At 38.2% G+C, this 16,231-nt stretch overlaps 1 protein-coding gene across 1 annotated transcript in view; it reads left to right on the top strand.

Moving 5' to 3' along the window:
- Positions 1-14,703, top strand: part of LOC112529095 (BEACH domain-containing protein C2) — a 37,193-nt gene extending 22,490 nt beyond the window's left edge. Inside the window, exons 17-31 of the mRNA XM_025140171.1 lie at positions 3,508-3,577; positions 3,671-3,754; positions 4,964-5,020; positions 5,125-5,193; positions 5,274-5,360; positions 5,541-5,657; positions 6,309-6,458; positions 6,679-6,763; positions 7,231-7,351; positions 7,478-7,574; positions 7,941-8,054; positions 9,186-9,555; positions 11,091-11,827; positions 12,106-12,228; positions 14,665-14,703. Of these exons, the coding sequence (XP_024995939.1) occupies positions 3,508-3,577; positions 3,671-3,754; positions 4,964-5,020; positions 5,125-5,193; positions 5,274-5,360; positions 5,541-5,657; positions 6,309-6,458; positions 6,679-6,763; positions 7,231-7,351; positions 7,478-7,574; positions 7,941-8,054; positions 9,186-9,555; positions 11,091-11,827; positions 12,106-12,228; positions 14,665-14,703 (2,320 nt within the window). The remainder of the gene's footprint in view (positions 1-3,507; positions 3,578-3,670; positions 3,755-4,963; positions 5,021-5,124; positions 5,194-5,273; positions 5,361-5,540; positions 5,658-6,308; positions 6,459-6,678; positions 6,764-7,230; positions 7,352-7,477; positions 7,575-7,940; positions 8,055-9,185; positions 9,556-11,090; positions 11,828-12,105; positions 12,229-14,664) is intronic.
- Positions 14,704-16,231: the final 1,528 nt, after the last annotated feature.

Raw genomic sequence — 16,231 nt, 5'->3', positions numbered from 1 at the left:
GGGATATGACCAATCCCACACCTGTTGCATGTGCCAAAAACAGTGTTTTGATTAGAAGCCCAACTAAATTGATTACGGTTACCTCCTCCTTGACTTYTGTTGWTGTAGTTTCCTCGTCCGCGTCTAGAATCACGTCCACGGCCACGGTTATTCCCAGATCTGTTGGTGTAAAAGGCATGTGCAGGTTGTGCATTAACAGGCTGAACTTGAAGACCAAGTTGTGACARAAGYTGTTGAATAGCTTGAAGTTGATCTGGTTGAGGAGTGGACGAGGTGGCACCAGGAACTGCTGAGTTGCGGTTGTTCATGACAGTCGAGAATGCTTGAGGCGGAGAGATGTCAGTTGCAGATTTCTTGATCATGTAGTCATGGTCTGATAGCAGGCCATGAAGTTCTGCAAAGGCAGTTGGGAATTGGCGACCAAGGAGTGTTGACTTCAGGCCGTTGTATTCTTCTCTAAGACCCGAGATAACCAGCATCACCAAATCTTTTTCTTTCATTGGTTCGCCTATATTGGCGAGAGCATCAACATATTCTTGAGCCCTGGTCAAGTATGCGGAGGAGGTTTCAGCAGGCTTCATCTCTAGTTTAAGAAGCTGAGTTTTTAGGGTGTATTCCCTAGATGATGTGTGAGGAGCATAAGCACGTTCAAGAGACAGCCAAAGATCACGGGAGGTAAGTTCTTGAACGTGTTGGAACGACGCCTCAGAGATTGTAGAAATAATCAGCATCCGTACATGTGCATCATTGGAAACCCATGCTGTGTAGTTAGGATTCGGTTGTGGTGGGGGCACTGTGGTGCTGTCGGCATCTTTTCCAGATGATGATGATGATGAGATAGTCATCGGTGGACAAGGAATGGTGCCATCAACATAGCCGAACAGGTTGGTTGTGACAAGGAACGGTTGAACCATTGTCTTCCAATAGCCATAGTTGTTTGGTGATAAAGTGAAGCCAAACTTGTGGGAGTTATGGATGGTTTTCTCGGTTAGAGTGAAAGCTGCAACAGTTGTCATTGGACAGAAGGTGAGACAGCTGTAGGGTAGAAGACGGGTGGGATAGCTTTAGGGTTGCCTTGTGATGGCAGCGGTAAGGCGGCAGCGGTAGGGCAGCAGACGTAGGCCAGCAACTGTAGGGCCGGCTGTTAGGGTTGTCTTGTGATGGGGCTGCTGTGGTAGGGCAGCAGCTGTAGGGCCGGCTCTGTTAGGGTTGCCTTGTGATGGCAGCGGTAGGGCGGCAGCGGTGGGGCGGCAGCGGTACTACGGCAGCCGTAGGGCAGCAGCCGTAGGGCGTTTAGGGCCGGCTCTGATACCAAGATAAACTTGGTAATTATGTATRTATATATCGATTACAATCAGGGATATATATAAGAGATACATTTACACTCTAGACCCTCTAATATAATTATATATATATCACACTTAATTGTCTAATAGCCCACTTCTCCCTGTTGAAAGTATGAGGAAATTCATGTTGAAAACTGTCATTTATGCGGACCCAAGGGAGTACCAGATTTTGTTACTGTTCCATCGTCCACCTATAAACATCTTGCTCTCAAGATATGTGGTCTTCGTGCCATACCCCTCGGAGATAATGCTTTCTCTTTGAGGAAAATCCTCCATTTCTTATGTTTTCATCTTTCCACACATGAGCAAACCTCAAATTTTTCTTAATTTTCATCTGCCTAGCGTCCTCTAGTTTGTGCATTGGACATAATAGACCGTCAGCATATGACTTCATCTGGCACGATGGCTTGAATTCAGGAAAAGTTGCTTTTCTAGTTTGAAGATGGAAGTTCGACTAAATTGTTTGGTTAACCTTGTTTCTGATATTGCTACTCTCTAGGTAAAGAAAAAGTCCTGATATATTGTTGCTGTTTATTAAGTTTTTTTTTATTGCTAATCAGTACTGATTTCTAATATACGTTTATCACCCTAAAGAAATTCCTGGGCGTTCTTATAGATGATCATTAAAACTTTGAGAGCATCAAGGGAATGATGTACGAAAACCGTCTTAGAATACGGGTAACTTTGATGGTCATGCAAGTCTGTCACAAAGTGAGATCACCATTAGAGAGTCTGTTGATAGTATGAACCATTTACAAGCTAGAATGACAAGATGACATAAGATGCAGTGGTCATATAACCTGTTTAGTTTCGCTCAAATAAATAGTTTTGCAATGTCAAATACTTACACTGTCCCATGGAATTGAACATTTTTCTTTTTATATATCCCATGATTATTGCAACATTTCCTTTTATGGAAAGATTCCAAGATAAACTTGCTCATTTGTCCACTATCATCAAAAAAGATAAATTGAATTCATCGATTCAAGTCAATGGTATTCCTTCATTCGTCTTGATTTAGGGTATTTTAGATATTTACCAAATACTCATACCTTTTGCTTAAACTATAGGTAAGTCATAAGTTGCCAGTTTTCATGGGATGGAAGGAGTAGGATAAAAATGTAAGATCCCACATTGGTTGGGGAGGGGAACGAAAGTTGCCTTATAAGGGACTTTCTCTATTAGATGCATTTAAAAACCATGTCCGAGTGTGTGGACAAAGTGGAGAATATCTTGTACGGTTGGCCTGGGATGTTACATATGGTATCTGATTCGGGAACTAGACTAGTGTGCCAGCGAGCAGTGGCGGATCCAGGATTTTTGTCTACTGGGTCACCTTTAAGGTAGACTAAAGGTCCGCAAAATCGTCCGATGTGTTTTTAATCTAATTACAACGTTTCGAGGGATTTTTAAAGTTTTTTGGTTGATTTCAAGGATTTTTTAGTGTTTTTGTCGATTTCGAATAACTTTTTTGGTTTTTTTGATTGATTTCAATAGATTTTTTGGTTAGAGTAACGGTTTCGATTGGGGTTGGGGTCCCGTGGAAAAATATAATGGGGGGAAGTGAAAGGTAAATCGTGCAAAACCTAAATTTTAACCTAGGAAATTTTTTTTTGAGTTTTTGACTGGGGTCCTTTCCCCCTCCTTTTTGCTACTGTGTCCGCCACTGCTAGCGAGGACGTTGTGCTCCCAAGGGGGGGGGGGTGGATTGTAAGATCCCACATTGGTTGGGGAGAGGAACAAATTTGCCTTATAAGGGACTGGATACCTCTTGTATCAGACGCCTTTTAAAACCATGAGTCCGGGTGTGTGGACAAAGCGGACAATATCTGGTACGGTTGGCCTGGGATGTTAGTCATGTTACAGTGTTCACATCTTGTGTTTAGCTTCTACTCATGATCTTCCTGACATCTTCCTGTTCAATGCTTCTATTCTTCTACTTGGTTTATGCTTTGATCCACTAGGAATTTATTTGCCTTACACGTTTTGCAGCCACTGCTATGCTTATTATTATGTCTAGGAAACATATTAAAATGATGGTCATTTTCTATTGGCTTTAATTTATAAAGATATTTCTTTGTACATATTCCTATTTGGCTATATGGTCCACCCTTAAATTTTCACTGCTGCAACTGGCCTCACGGTTGTACTGTTGTTACAGATATCTCCTACGGAGAAGTGCTCTGGAATTATTTATGGTTGACCGATCGAACTTTTTCTTTGATTTTGGGGTATTTTTCATAGACATTTGTGTATGTTGCTTTGGGAGAACTACAGTGGTGACTTTCAGTTGATAAGTCTGTTGTTTTGTTAACTTTGTCCAGAATGCTGAGGCGAGAATGAGAGCGTATCGAGCTATTATTCATGCACGTCCTTCCCACTTGAACAATATTTTCTTGGCGACTCAGGTTATTTTCTTCTGCTTCCTTAGTTTTATATCCTAAACACCTTATTGCGGGGGTATTTTCGGAAAATGCTCCGTCCGTCCCATGAAACTTTCAACTTTTGACTATGCTGATTTTCGAATGAAGTATTTTCAAAATATGCTCCCTCCCTCCCTAAAAATTACAACTTTTGACTTTGCACATCGTTTCGGGGAAGTGTCTGTCCATGTTAAATGTCTAATATGCCTTTCAATAATGGCGTAATAAGGAAATTTGTGGACCTAAACCAAGAATAATGAACCTAAATAGTCACCTTTTGCTTGCGGTGACTTTTTCTGACATATTCTGTGAAATTTTCTTTTTACGTCCCCCGAGTGTAAAACCGCAACTTGTGGTGCCGCAAGCCAAATCCAAAGCATGCAAATTTATATGCAAATGTATAAATCCATACCTGCAAAAAAGAGGAAACCGCAAGTTGCGGTTTTGGATTTGACCTGTGGCACCGCAAGCTACGGTTTTGGATTTGTCTTGCGGCACCGCAAGCTACGGTTTTGGATTTGTCTTGCGGCACCGCAAGTTGCGGTTTTACACTCAAGGAACGTAATTTTTTTCCACAGAATATGCCCAAAAAAGTTTGACACTGCAAGCAGAAGGTGGCTTGCGGTGTCAGGTTTACAGGATTTCGGACTTTTTTGAAAAAAAAATGGTGGCTATATTTTTAAAAAAGATAGTCAACATGGTTAGATAAGTTAATTACTCCCTAAACCAATATCCTTAAGTTTTTCTAACGACAACAGTGGACAAAAAGATATTTGTAATGTGGAATTTTTCCAAGGATGGGAATGTTGCAAATTTCACGTAACTACCCCTAGATAGAAATTGCACCAATTTTTTTGGAAGGGTGTCTCAGGCTATGCCTGGACTAATCCCAGCAAATTGTGACCGCAAGAAATCAGCCCTGATAAACTCAGTGGCCACAATTGTTTGTGTATGCTTGGAATCAAACCCTGAGCAGATGGGATATTCCACCACATCCCCCAGGACCTCATCACTACGCCACAACCCTTGTGGTTAAATTGCTCCAATTTTCATGGGATGGAGGAAAAGCATATTTGTCTCACAAGTTGAACAGTTGCATTGCTCCACTTACAAACAAAGTTTGGGATCGTTCAAATATAACCAAGGGGCCTCGTTCATTTTAAGAATGTCACATTGCTTTCATCTTTGTCGTAGAGACCTGAACAAATTCTCAAGCGGACTCAACTCATGGAACGCTGGTCACGCTGGGAGGTACCAAGAAGAATGAAAAATGAATTTTGACATGTTTATGTAGCTATGTCACCATGTATATCTTGACCTGGAGTAATGATTATTGCTAACCAAATCCATTGCAGATCAGCAACTTTGAATATTTAATGCAGCTCAACACACTGGCTGGACGTAGCTATAACGACATCACCCAGGTGGATATCTTCATAATGAATATTCTAATCATGTTATGGGAATGCATGGATCATGCTAATAACTTCACATTTCACCGCAGTATCCTGTTTTCCCATGGATTCTTTCAGATTACAAGTCAACTCATTTGGATCTTGCCAATCCGTCATCTTACCGGGATCTTTCAAAGGTGACAACAATCTTTGTTTTCCTTTTTGCCAGCTGAACTAATGAAATATGGCAATTCAAACTGGCCTGTAGTTTTATGGCTCGAGTTCAACTCACCCCTCCCAAGGCCTTTTGCCTCGTAGTGTAACAAAATGAAGTATTTTCTTTTCTAACTTGCACTTCGGAACAAACTATTTTGCAGCCCATTGGAGCATTGAATGACGATCGCTTGAAAAAATTCCAGGAAAGATACTATAGCTTTAATGATCCAGTCATACCCAAGTACCATTATGGTTCACATTACTCGACTGCTGGGACAGTAGGTTTTCTGATCATTTATTTACAGTTCCATATTGTAGCAGTTCTTTCTTTTTCACAACATCTCTTCTACTTATGTGGGTCTTAAAATGTAAAAAGACCTCTTGCAAGTATGACAAGCATAGTTGTTAAAGGCGCACCTCAGCTCTGAGGCTCAAGGTCTTGGGCTTTTTTAAAGTCGAGGCTAGGCGTATTCATGAGGCTCACTCTCCCTCATGGCTCACACTTTAGACCTTCTCCATTCTGCCTCAATCGAAGTACTGCTGGTTGCTGCACTGAAGTACTTGCTACATATTTGAGTTTGTGTATAACTGTGTGTATATATATATGTATCCTTTTTTTATAAGATGCGCCTCACATTCTTGAGGCTCGCACCTCGTGCCTAGGCCCCGGGACCCCTTTGCGCCTAAGTGCGCCTAGAGCCTTTAACAACTTTGATGACAAGCTATGTCCAAATATTTAGAAGAATACATTTTAAAAATATGAGTCACCTTTAATTAATATATGCAATGCTGATATTTGCAGAGATTATTTAGAGAAATGTTGTATGCAGAATATCCTCTAAATGGTTTTTAATGCCTTATATGAACAAGATTACGTTCTTTTAATTTACATTGCAAGTATAGAATTGAGTCCCGCTCTTCTATGACAGGTGTTGTATTATCTCATGCGAGTAGAACCATATACTACCCTTTCAATTCGATTACAAGGTGGCAAATTTGGCCACACAAACAGAATGTTTTCAGATATTGGTGCTACTTGGAATGGAGTTTTGGAGGACATGAGTGACGTGAAGGAACTGGTATAAGTTTATATAACTGGTACAATGTATTGCTCTAATTGTCGTGAAATTTTTTTAGCTTCTGTCTTTAGAAGCTTCTGCCCTTCTGGGTCTACATTGAGATTATTTAGTTATGATACATGTACACAATCGTATTTTATTTTCTCATGTGTTTTATAAAGAAATTTTGAATAACTCTACCCGCGCATATTCTTTACTTGCTATTTTCTTTATATTGAAGGTCCCTGAGCTGTTTTACTTTCCGGAGATGTTGACGAATGAGAATTCAATTGATTTTGGTACCACACAACTTGGAGATAAACCGGGTATGAGTAATTCTAAATAGTTTTGGATTGTGAGTTCTCACATCAGTTGGGGAGGGGAACAAAGGTTGCATAATAAGGAACTGGATACCTCCTCTATCAGACACATTTTAAAACCGTGAGCCTAGGTGTGTGGACAAAGCGGACAATATCTGATATGGTTGGCCAGAGATATTATAGATGGTATTAGAGCCGGGAACCGGACTGGTGTTCCAGCAAGTATGCTGGGATCCCAGGGGGGGGGTGGATTATAAGATCCCACATCAGTTGGGGAGAGGAACAAAGGTTGCATTATAAGGAACTGGGCACCTCCTCTATCAGATGCGTTTTAAAACCGTAAGTCCATGTGTGTGGACAAAGCGGACAATATGGCCTGGGATGTTACAGTTTTTTTTCCTGCTTGTATTTCTCTTCCCAGCCTTTAGTTTGAGAGCTGTCTTTTTCCTTCCTAACATTGTTTCTGTTTTCAGATTCTGTTAAGCTTCCTCCTTGGGCTGAAAATCCTGTTGATTTCATGCATAAGCATCAAATGGCTCTTGAGAGTGAACATGTCTCTGCTCATTTGCATGAATGGATTGATCTCATATTTGGGTGAGCTCTGTTTCATTGATTCTTTTGTATTGAGAACTTCTATTATTATTTAGTGCATAGTAATTTCCCTAACATCTTGCCGTCTAGGAAAAAGTGCAGTCTTCGTTGATGGTTTTGTGATGCTAGGTACAAGCAACAAGGGAAAGAAGCTATTTCAGCAAACAATGTATTCTTTTATGTCACGTATGAAGGGGCCGTTGATATCGACAAAATTCAAGATCCAGTAAGTCTGTTTATTCATTATATTGCTCCCTTGTCTCATGAAAATTGGAAAACTTCCTTGTTTGGAAAGTCCCGTAAATTTAAACCTTCCTTTTTTGGGAAGTTCTTTATCTAAGTTCACTTAGCTGCACACTGTCATTGTTACAGAGAATGGTTACAGTGACTTGGATCCATGAGATTACTAATTTTGTAATTATTGAAGATTATCTAAGACCATTTGGTTAAAAGTCAAAACATTTTGATTTAACTATGGGTTCGATTAACGTTGCAATTTTCATGGAAAGCATGAACTATCATTCATGTTTTTGATGTTGCTGGATTTGATTTCTTTTTTTCTAAATCTTTTAAATGAACATTGCACCAAAAGGTCCAGCGGCATGCTATACAAGATCAAATTGCTTACTTTGGACAAACCCCATCACGTCTTTTGACAATCCCTCATATAAAGAAGATGCCGCTTGCAGATGTTCTTCATATGCAGGTAACTATCATACCATCACCATAATTTTACATGTAGTATATGGAAAGTTCTCTTCTTTCGATGAAGTTGATGAAAAGGTGTACAACTTGCAGCATTATGAGCTCTGCCTCATGGGTAAATTTGAATTCCTTAATTTGAATCTAAATTGGCTCTAAAACTATGCAACTAGAGAATAAAATTAATTATCCAAGTGTGAAACCCTTTACATTTTTTTCCTAGTTTGTTCTTATAGGGTGCGTTTGGTACACTGGACTTGACTGGACAGAATAGGGATCATTGTTCCATGTTTGATAGGGCTTATATGTGGAACAGACAGGAACAGAGTGGAACAAAGTGTTCCACCCTCCACCCCATGGAACAAGGTGGAACAGACTTATATTTTACCAATATAACCTCAAAAAATGCGGAATCTAAATCCAATGGGCAGGATCTCTGATGTATAAAACCCTGGGCACACTGCCAGTGGACGCACCGATAGTCACATTGGTGCCTTAGCGATTGAATATAAACAATATTTTCTTGATAGCGTAGAAGCCGCATATTGAAAACCTATATCTCTTCTAAAACATCAAATACATCTCCCTCGTTACATTTTATTCATTCTTTAAATTTTATTTATTTTATTTTATGCTTTTTAAACTTCCACTTTACTGTCCTCAAAATATTAAATTTATATGGTTTCTATATTTTGTTTGATGTATGTAATTTTTTAAATATTAATAATAATAAAATAATATAGAAAACGTACAAAATAAAAATCGGAAACTACATAAACTTTTTTACTTTGGTGTCATTTTAATTATCTTGACGAAAACTTTCTAATGATATATTTTGTCATAAAAATTAGTTATTTTATTATAATTTAATAAATTATATAACTTAATCAAAACATATAAAATATATAAACAACTCATTAGGGGCAAATTGGTCATTTTATTTGTTCTGTCATCTCCAGTTCTGTTTTACCAAACGTTGAACAATTGTTCTATCTTGTTCTGTTTTATCTTCTCGTGTCTGGATACCAAAGGCACCCATAGAAATCTACTCTAAAGGCCTTCTATGTCTGTTGCATTTGTTTAAAGATGTATATAGTTATTTGAAATTGGTAATACATCTACTCTTTTGACTCAGACCATCTTTCGGAATCCCAAAGAAGTCAAACCATATCATGTTCCATCTCCGCATCATTGCAATCTACCTGCGTCCGCCATTCACGCATCTTCAGATTCTCTTGTAATTGTTGATACTAATGCTCCCTCAGCAAACATAGCATTACACAAGTGGCACCCAAATACGCCGGATGGACATGGAATGCCGTTCATGTTTCAACATGGAAAAGCTAATGTAAGCTCCGGTGGTGGAACTTTCATGCGTATATTCCGAGGAAGAAGTGCGTCCAGTTCAGAGGAACGGAAATTTCCCCAAGCTCATGCCTATGCAGCTTCAGGGATTACCAGCTCTTCCATAGTCTCTGTCACATATAACAACGAAGTTATCACGGGTAAGGTTTTTCCTAGTTTAAAATTGAACGATCATGATTGTGGGTGCATCAACAGGTCATCAACACCCCCCCCCCCCAGGTTTTACTCCCTTTTGGGTTTCTTGGGTGTTCAAATACTAGTGTACATAATGCAACACTAATGCTTTACTAGGGTCAATAGTATAAAAAGATATGGATCAATTCGATAAACCTCTTTTGGAGTTGTCAATCGTCATTAGTATATTTAAACGACACTACACATGAATGCTTCCGGTGTTCGACATTTTGTTGAAAGAATTGTTATTCTATGCAATTGAATACCTCTAATTTAAGTAGAAGTGCCTTACGGCAACTAGGGCTGTAAACGAACCGAATGTTCAGCGAACCGTTCGTGAACCGTTCGGCTTATGTTCCTTTATTTAATAAATGAACGGACATGAACAATTTTTTTTTTGTTTAGTTAAACGAACGAACATGAACAAGAGTCTCGTTCGTTCATTTATGTTCGTGAACGTTCATTCATTTACCGTTCGTTCGTTTATAAACGTTAATATATAATCTTTTGTTTATTTACTTTGAATTCAAATAATATTTATTTATGTTCGTTTAGCCCGTTCATTTATGTTCGTTCGTTTACGTTCGTTTAGCATGTTAACGAATGAACATAAACGAACACGAACACACCTGATTTCTAAACGAACGAACACAAACACAAAGATTTTCATTCGTTTACAGTTCGTGTTTGTCCTTTTGTTCGGTTAAGTTAAACGAACGAACATGAACAAGCCTCCGTTCGTGTTTGTTCGGTTCGTTTACAGCCCTAACGGCAACTGTCCTTTATGTATTTACACTATCGCCTCAAAGTTTTAGATATGGAAGCCATTTTTACTTTTGTAAAATTTATGTTTATTAGTTGCAAAGATGATTGTTTTTGTATGATATATATACGGTCAGGTTCAAGCGAAAACCGCAAAAAAATGAAAAACCTAGGAACACCCTATAACTATTCATCTCGATAGTATGCACTTGTGCATACAAGTAACTTGTAAGCAATTTGTCCGGTATGCACATGTGCATAAAACTAAGAAACAACTTCAATTACTTGTATGCACATGTGGATACTGTCCAGATGAATGGTCACCACGATGTTCCTCATTTTTTTTTATTTTTTTGGGGGGTTTTCCCCTGAACCTCCTTCTATATATATATATATATATATATATATATAGGGTTGGGTTCACGTGAGACCAGACTGTTTTCGTGAGACCCATGAGACCATTTTTTTACACTTGAAACTTCACAACAAAACACTGTGAAGGTAAAAAAAAATCTGAACCTTCACGGCAAAAACACTTGTGAAGGTTACCTTCACAGTGTTCTGCTGTGAAGTTTCAAGTGTAAAAAAGTGGTCTCACGAAAACAGGTTGGTCTCACGTGATCCCAAGTCTATATATATACATGTGTGTGTGTAGTGACACAACAATATAGATGAAGCCTGCCCTTGAATTGATCATTAGTATAACAACTCAATTTGAGCTTTGGGACTCCTACTGTAGGTGGACATGTGGACAACAGTATCCGGTTGGTATCACCTGATGGAGCAAAAACCTTGGAAATAGCCAGAGGGCATTGTGCACCCGTGACTTGTATGTTTCTATCACATGATAGCAAGTATCTCGTCACTGGTTCCCGAGACACAACGATTCTAGTCTGGAGAATACATCGGTCACCAAGATTTCGGTCATGCATATTGCCGGAGCCGCCCACCGGCACAGCGACCCCAACTTCAGTTAGTGCTACTACTGCAGCAAGTGGTTTCACAGATAAAAACCGAAGAAGGCGGATTGAAGGTCCCATACAGGTTATCCGTGGCCATCTTGGAGAAGTTATCAACTGTTGTGTCAATTCAGATCTTGGAACCGTTGCCTCGTGCTCCAATTTTTCGGGCGTTTTGCTTCATTCGATGAGTAGGGGCAGATTGCTCAAGAAGCTTCATGGTGTAAAGGCTCATATAGTCAGGCTTTCACGAAATGGTATCGTTGTCACTTGGAATAATTCACTACGCTCTCTCTCCACTCACACTCTTAACGGGATTCTAGTTGCCCGGGCACATCTTCCTCTCTCATGTAGAGTTAATTGCATGGAGATTTCTTTTGATGGGCGGAGTGTTTTGATGGGATTAAACTCGTGTTCGGAAAATGAGTGTGATGATGAGGAAAATGAAGTTGCTGAAATCGAGAGATTGAATGTTCCATCTCCTTCAGTTTGTCTCATCGATCTGCATACTCTTAAGGTACAATTTGGGTCCTTTTGTTAAATGACCTTCTGACAAAAAAAAATTAGTTTTTTTAAATCCGTGGCCTTCTGACCCGTTTGAGAATGCCACTGCCCAACTGAAGAATGCCTAGAAACCTGTGAGAAGGTCATGTATTTATAAAACACTTGTCAGAAGTCATGTATTTGAAAAACACTTGTCAGGAGGCACAATTTGATGGGGGAATACAAAAAAAATCTTCAACTCTCTAATTGATATTGATATCAACTTGCTTACAAGCATACATTTTTCGACAGGTGTTTCACACAATGAAACTTGAAGAAGGGCAAGATATAACGGCACTGGCGATGAACAAGGACAACACTAATCTATTGGTGTCAACATCTGATAAAAAATTAATAATCTTTACAGATCCTGCGGTAAGTTGACAATTTCCTTTCCATGTCTTCAAGAATTTCTTCTCTTGCCCCAGTAGCGAGCAATAAATGTAAACATTGTACTTGGGTTGTGGCACACTGGTTAAGGCTCACGGGATGTAGTGGAAATCTCATCTTCCCTGGGTTCGAATCCAGGCGCTACCAAAGCCCTTGTGGCCATGGAGGTTCACCTGTGAGGACTCCAGGCTATTTGTGGTCGCACGGAGGATTAGTCGGTGCTTGTAAGTTGACCCGGAAACCCGGAGGATTAGTCGGTGCTTGTAAGTTGACCCGGAAACCCATAGTTACCCAAAAAAACAAAGTGGTATTAATATCACATTTTATTTTATTTAGTAAAAATAAGTCATTTTGAAAAACTTAAGCGAGAGTTTACTTGATGGCATTTGTATTTTAGTGCAGTTTTTCAGCGATCTTCAGTCATATGAGTATTAACAGGATTTTTACAAACTTTTGAGTTCATTTTGCTTCAAGAGAACACCCTTTTCTTTGTGGAAACCGAAGGCTATATGAGTTATATACATGCTGCTAATGCTAATGTTAACTGATCTTAATACTCCCTCCGTCCCAAAATAAATGTTTATAATGAAAATGGCGCACAATTTAAGGAATGTGTAATCATACACTTTTTAATTAACTAAAGGACACTTTTACCTTAATAATAGAGGGACAAATTTTCTCCATCTCCTAATTAAGGGTAGGACGGGAAAGTAGACACTTACTTTTGGAAGTGGACATTTTGGGACAAGGGGGCCTTTTTGAGAACTCTCTTAATTGTGAGATCTTTGAGAACCGGTGCATCATGTGCTATTTCATATGATTTTTTTCATCTATGGCTAGATTTTAATGTAGTGATTAACATATATTTGTTTCACAATTTGTTCGTTTCACATGTACTCTTTTGGCGTGTTTGTGAAATAAAAGATGCACGTAAAAATGTTTCACATTGTGAACCAAATACATATGAAACAAACACATTGTGAAACAAATATATGTTAATCAATACATTAAATACTATATTTAGATGGAAAAAATAATGTGAAATAAAACCTTAAGGTAGAAGTTCTCACAGATCTCACAAATTTTGGAGTTCTCAGATGATTAAGCCCCAATTTTTTTTTGATTAACCTGGATATCCAACCCGCTATGCGAGCCGACTAATTGGGACAAACTAAAATAGAAATAGGGAAACCTTTGGTACGGAGGGAGTAATGCTTTAATAAATACAATGGTTTCCAGTACATATATCGCTCCTTTCAAATAATTTTTGTGTGCTGGTATGAATTTCGCAAGTCGTGTGTCTTTCAGGTGAAGTTCAAGACCGTGGTCCGGCGAGCAGGAAGCGGGCTTATAGGGTTGACTAGGGGTAGGCGTCGATCAAGGAGGAGCTTGGCAAGTGTTTCAAGTGATGATGAATAGCAATGTAGGCATAACGGAAAGGGTTTCTGACTACTTCGTTCAAGTAAGAGGTATGTTGCATCTTTGTTTGGGTGACCATGAATAACCGAAAACTCTATTTTCTTATATCTATATGTTTGGAATTATGGGGACATTTCATTTACAAACCATACAAATCTTAGTCGTCAATCTGGTTTAATAAATATTTGATTCCGTTTTGTTTTCTAATCTAAAGTCATGATCATAATGAATGAACCTTATCATCTTCCATATATATCTCAATCGTAATTAATGAATCATGATAATTGTCTATAAATATCTCTATTCTTTTCTAATATAAGCATAGATTATGGTTTGTATAGTTTGTTAGAATTGGATGGTTTGTAAATGAAATGCCCCCTTGGAGTTATATGTAGCAATTACCATGCAACATTTTTTTCTCACTTAGGGTTATTTGGTTAGTTTTTCATTAAGTCTTGTATATATAAAGTTGTCTGTATGGATTAATCAGTTTCTATAGATTGAGATGGTTTATGTTTGGTAGGGTTTTTTTCATTGATGGAAGGAACGAGTTTTTTAATTGGGAGGGGTAAGTTTGTAAAAAACTTGGCTTTCTGCATAAAGCTCCCCCTTAAAGTTTACTGAATAAGCCACTTTCTATATCACTACTAAACAATCATGTATAGCTGACCAAATAAGTTGTGAGTCCTATTAAGCTCATTAAGTTGCAAATAAACAGACCCTTCTTGTCCTAATCTAATGCCACACGATCATTGGACAACAAGTTTTTGTTCTGTCATATCTCTCCTAACCAATCACACACTTTCTTCTCCTTATCATATGTTTTATTTTTACTTCTCACACACCTTGTTCAAGTGAGGGGGTCTTCAAGGAAACAACCATTCTACTCTTGTGGGTAAAGGTCAAGTCTACGTACATCTTACCCTCTAGACCCCACCTCCGGATGGGATATACTGGGCTCGTTTGGTGTTAGCCGTAAAATATTGTTCTTGTTGCTTGTAGTTGAGCTTGAAGATGGTGGGTGATATGCTACTTTCATGAAATTCTGTGGAAAGTCTTCACTTTTCAACAGAAGGGCAAGTTGGCCCGTTAACACGTTATCGGATTCAACTAGCAGCCACGATCATCGTGTAACATATATATACATCTCCGGCTTCGTATATATCATTTGCAGAGTATTAGATGTACACTAGAGGGCTTTTTATGTTGATTTTGTAAATTGATGCCACCATGAAAGTGGTCCTTTGAGCTTCTTATGTACATGTTTACTTTGATTTCTTCTCATGTAATGCTACATACATGTTGTACACATTTAGAAATGGAAAAAACAACACTTGTTGTGTGCTTGCCATCCAAGTTGACATGTCACGGCCTTACGGGCATCTTTTTCCCGAGTATGCAACAAATGCAGGTCGGGAAAATGTAATCAAATAGTCATTGGCTCAGTGGTATTCAAATTACTGATAAATTCCAACTTTCTTGGAAGTTTGGAGTTCAAGATTCACCAAATATGAGGACTCTGTACGAGTTTTTGTCGTATATGTACTTTCAAAAAAGAATGAAGGACCAAAAGAGTCTTTGGGTTAGTGGTATCTGAGCATTTGAGTCAAGGTGTGTAAATTTATTTGTTGAATATAAATATTATATATTTATATAGCTACGAAAAATGTCTTGGATGGAACTACATGTGGAAATATCATTTGTAACTATGGATTTTTGATGAGATTCTGTATATTAATGTTAGCATGGTTGTATCTGAAATATCATTTCTAAGTACCATAAATAGCTAAAACTGTCCCCTCGGGGTGCCTTCGATATTTTGGTGGATGTGGTTCACCCCACCCGAACGCGTATTTGGCTTGCTTTTAGCGTTTAGTGTTTTACCTTGATCTGGAGGGTCTCCTCCCCCCCCCTATCAAAAAAAAAAAAATAGCTAAAACTGATAGATTGTTTCACTTTTTAGCCATTTTCTAACCCAAATTTACTTTTTAGCTAATCTTTATGCATAAGGCTTAGAATATGAATAAGATTGGTTTCAGCGAAAATAAATAAAAGAATATGAACCCTTACTTTTTAGCTAATCTTTACACCGGACTTAGGGGTTGTTTGGTTGATTGGTTTTCCATTAAGTTCTGTATATAGAAAGTTGTCTGTGTAGATTAATCCGTCTGTATAGATTTGGAAGGTTTTTTATTTCAAATGGTTTTTAACATATGAAAGGAATGTGTTTTCTCATTTTTAATTGGGAAGCACAAGTTTAGAAGAAAAAAAAACTTGGTCTTTCTGCATAAAACACCTTTAAAAGTTTACTGAATAAGTTGTATTATTAAGACCTTGGCAAACTAGCTGATAAGTTAACTGATGACTGATAAACTAGCTGATAGTTGAAAAATTAGCTAATGAACAAATTATGCTTGACAAATAGTAGCTTATAAACATGTAAAACGACTAAAAAGAACATTTTTTTTACAAATAGTCAATTACAAGTATTTCATAACATAATTAAAACAATTTTTTAATAATATAATATATTAATTAATACAAAGAAGACAGTAAAAAAGAATAAACA

This window comes from Cynara cardunculus, assembly GCF_001531365.2.
Source record: "Cynara cardunculus var. scolymus isolate 2C chromosome LG 16, CcrdV1, whole genome shotgun sequence".
Classification (NCBI taxonomy): Eukaryota; Viridiplantae; Streptophyta; class Magnoliopsida; order Asterales; family Asteraceae; genus Cynara; species Cynara cardunculus.
Note: the sequence above shows the minus strand (reverse complement) of the source record. Positions and strands in the feature narration are given on the sequence as shown.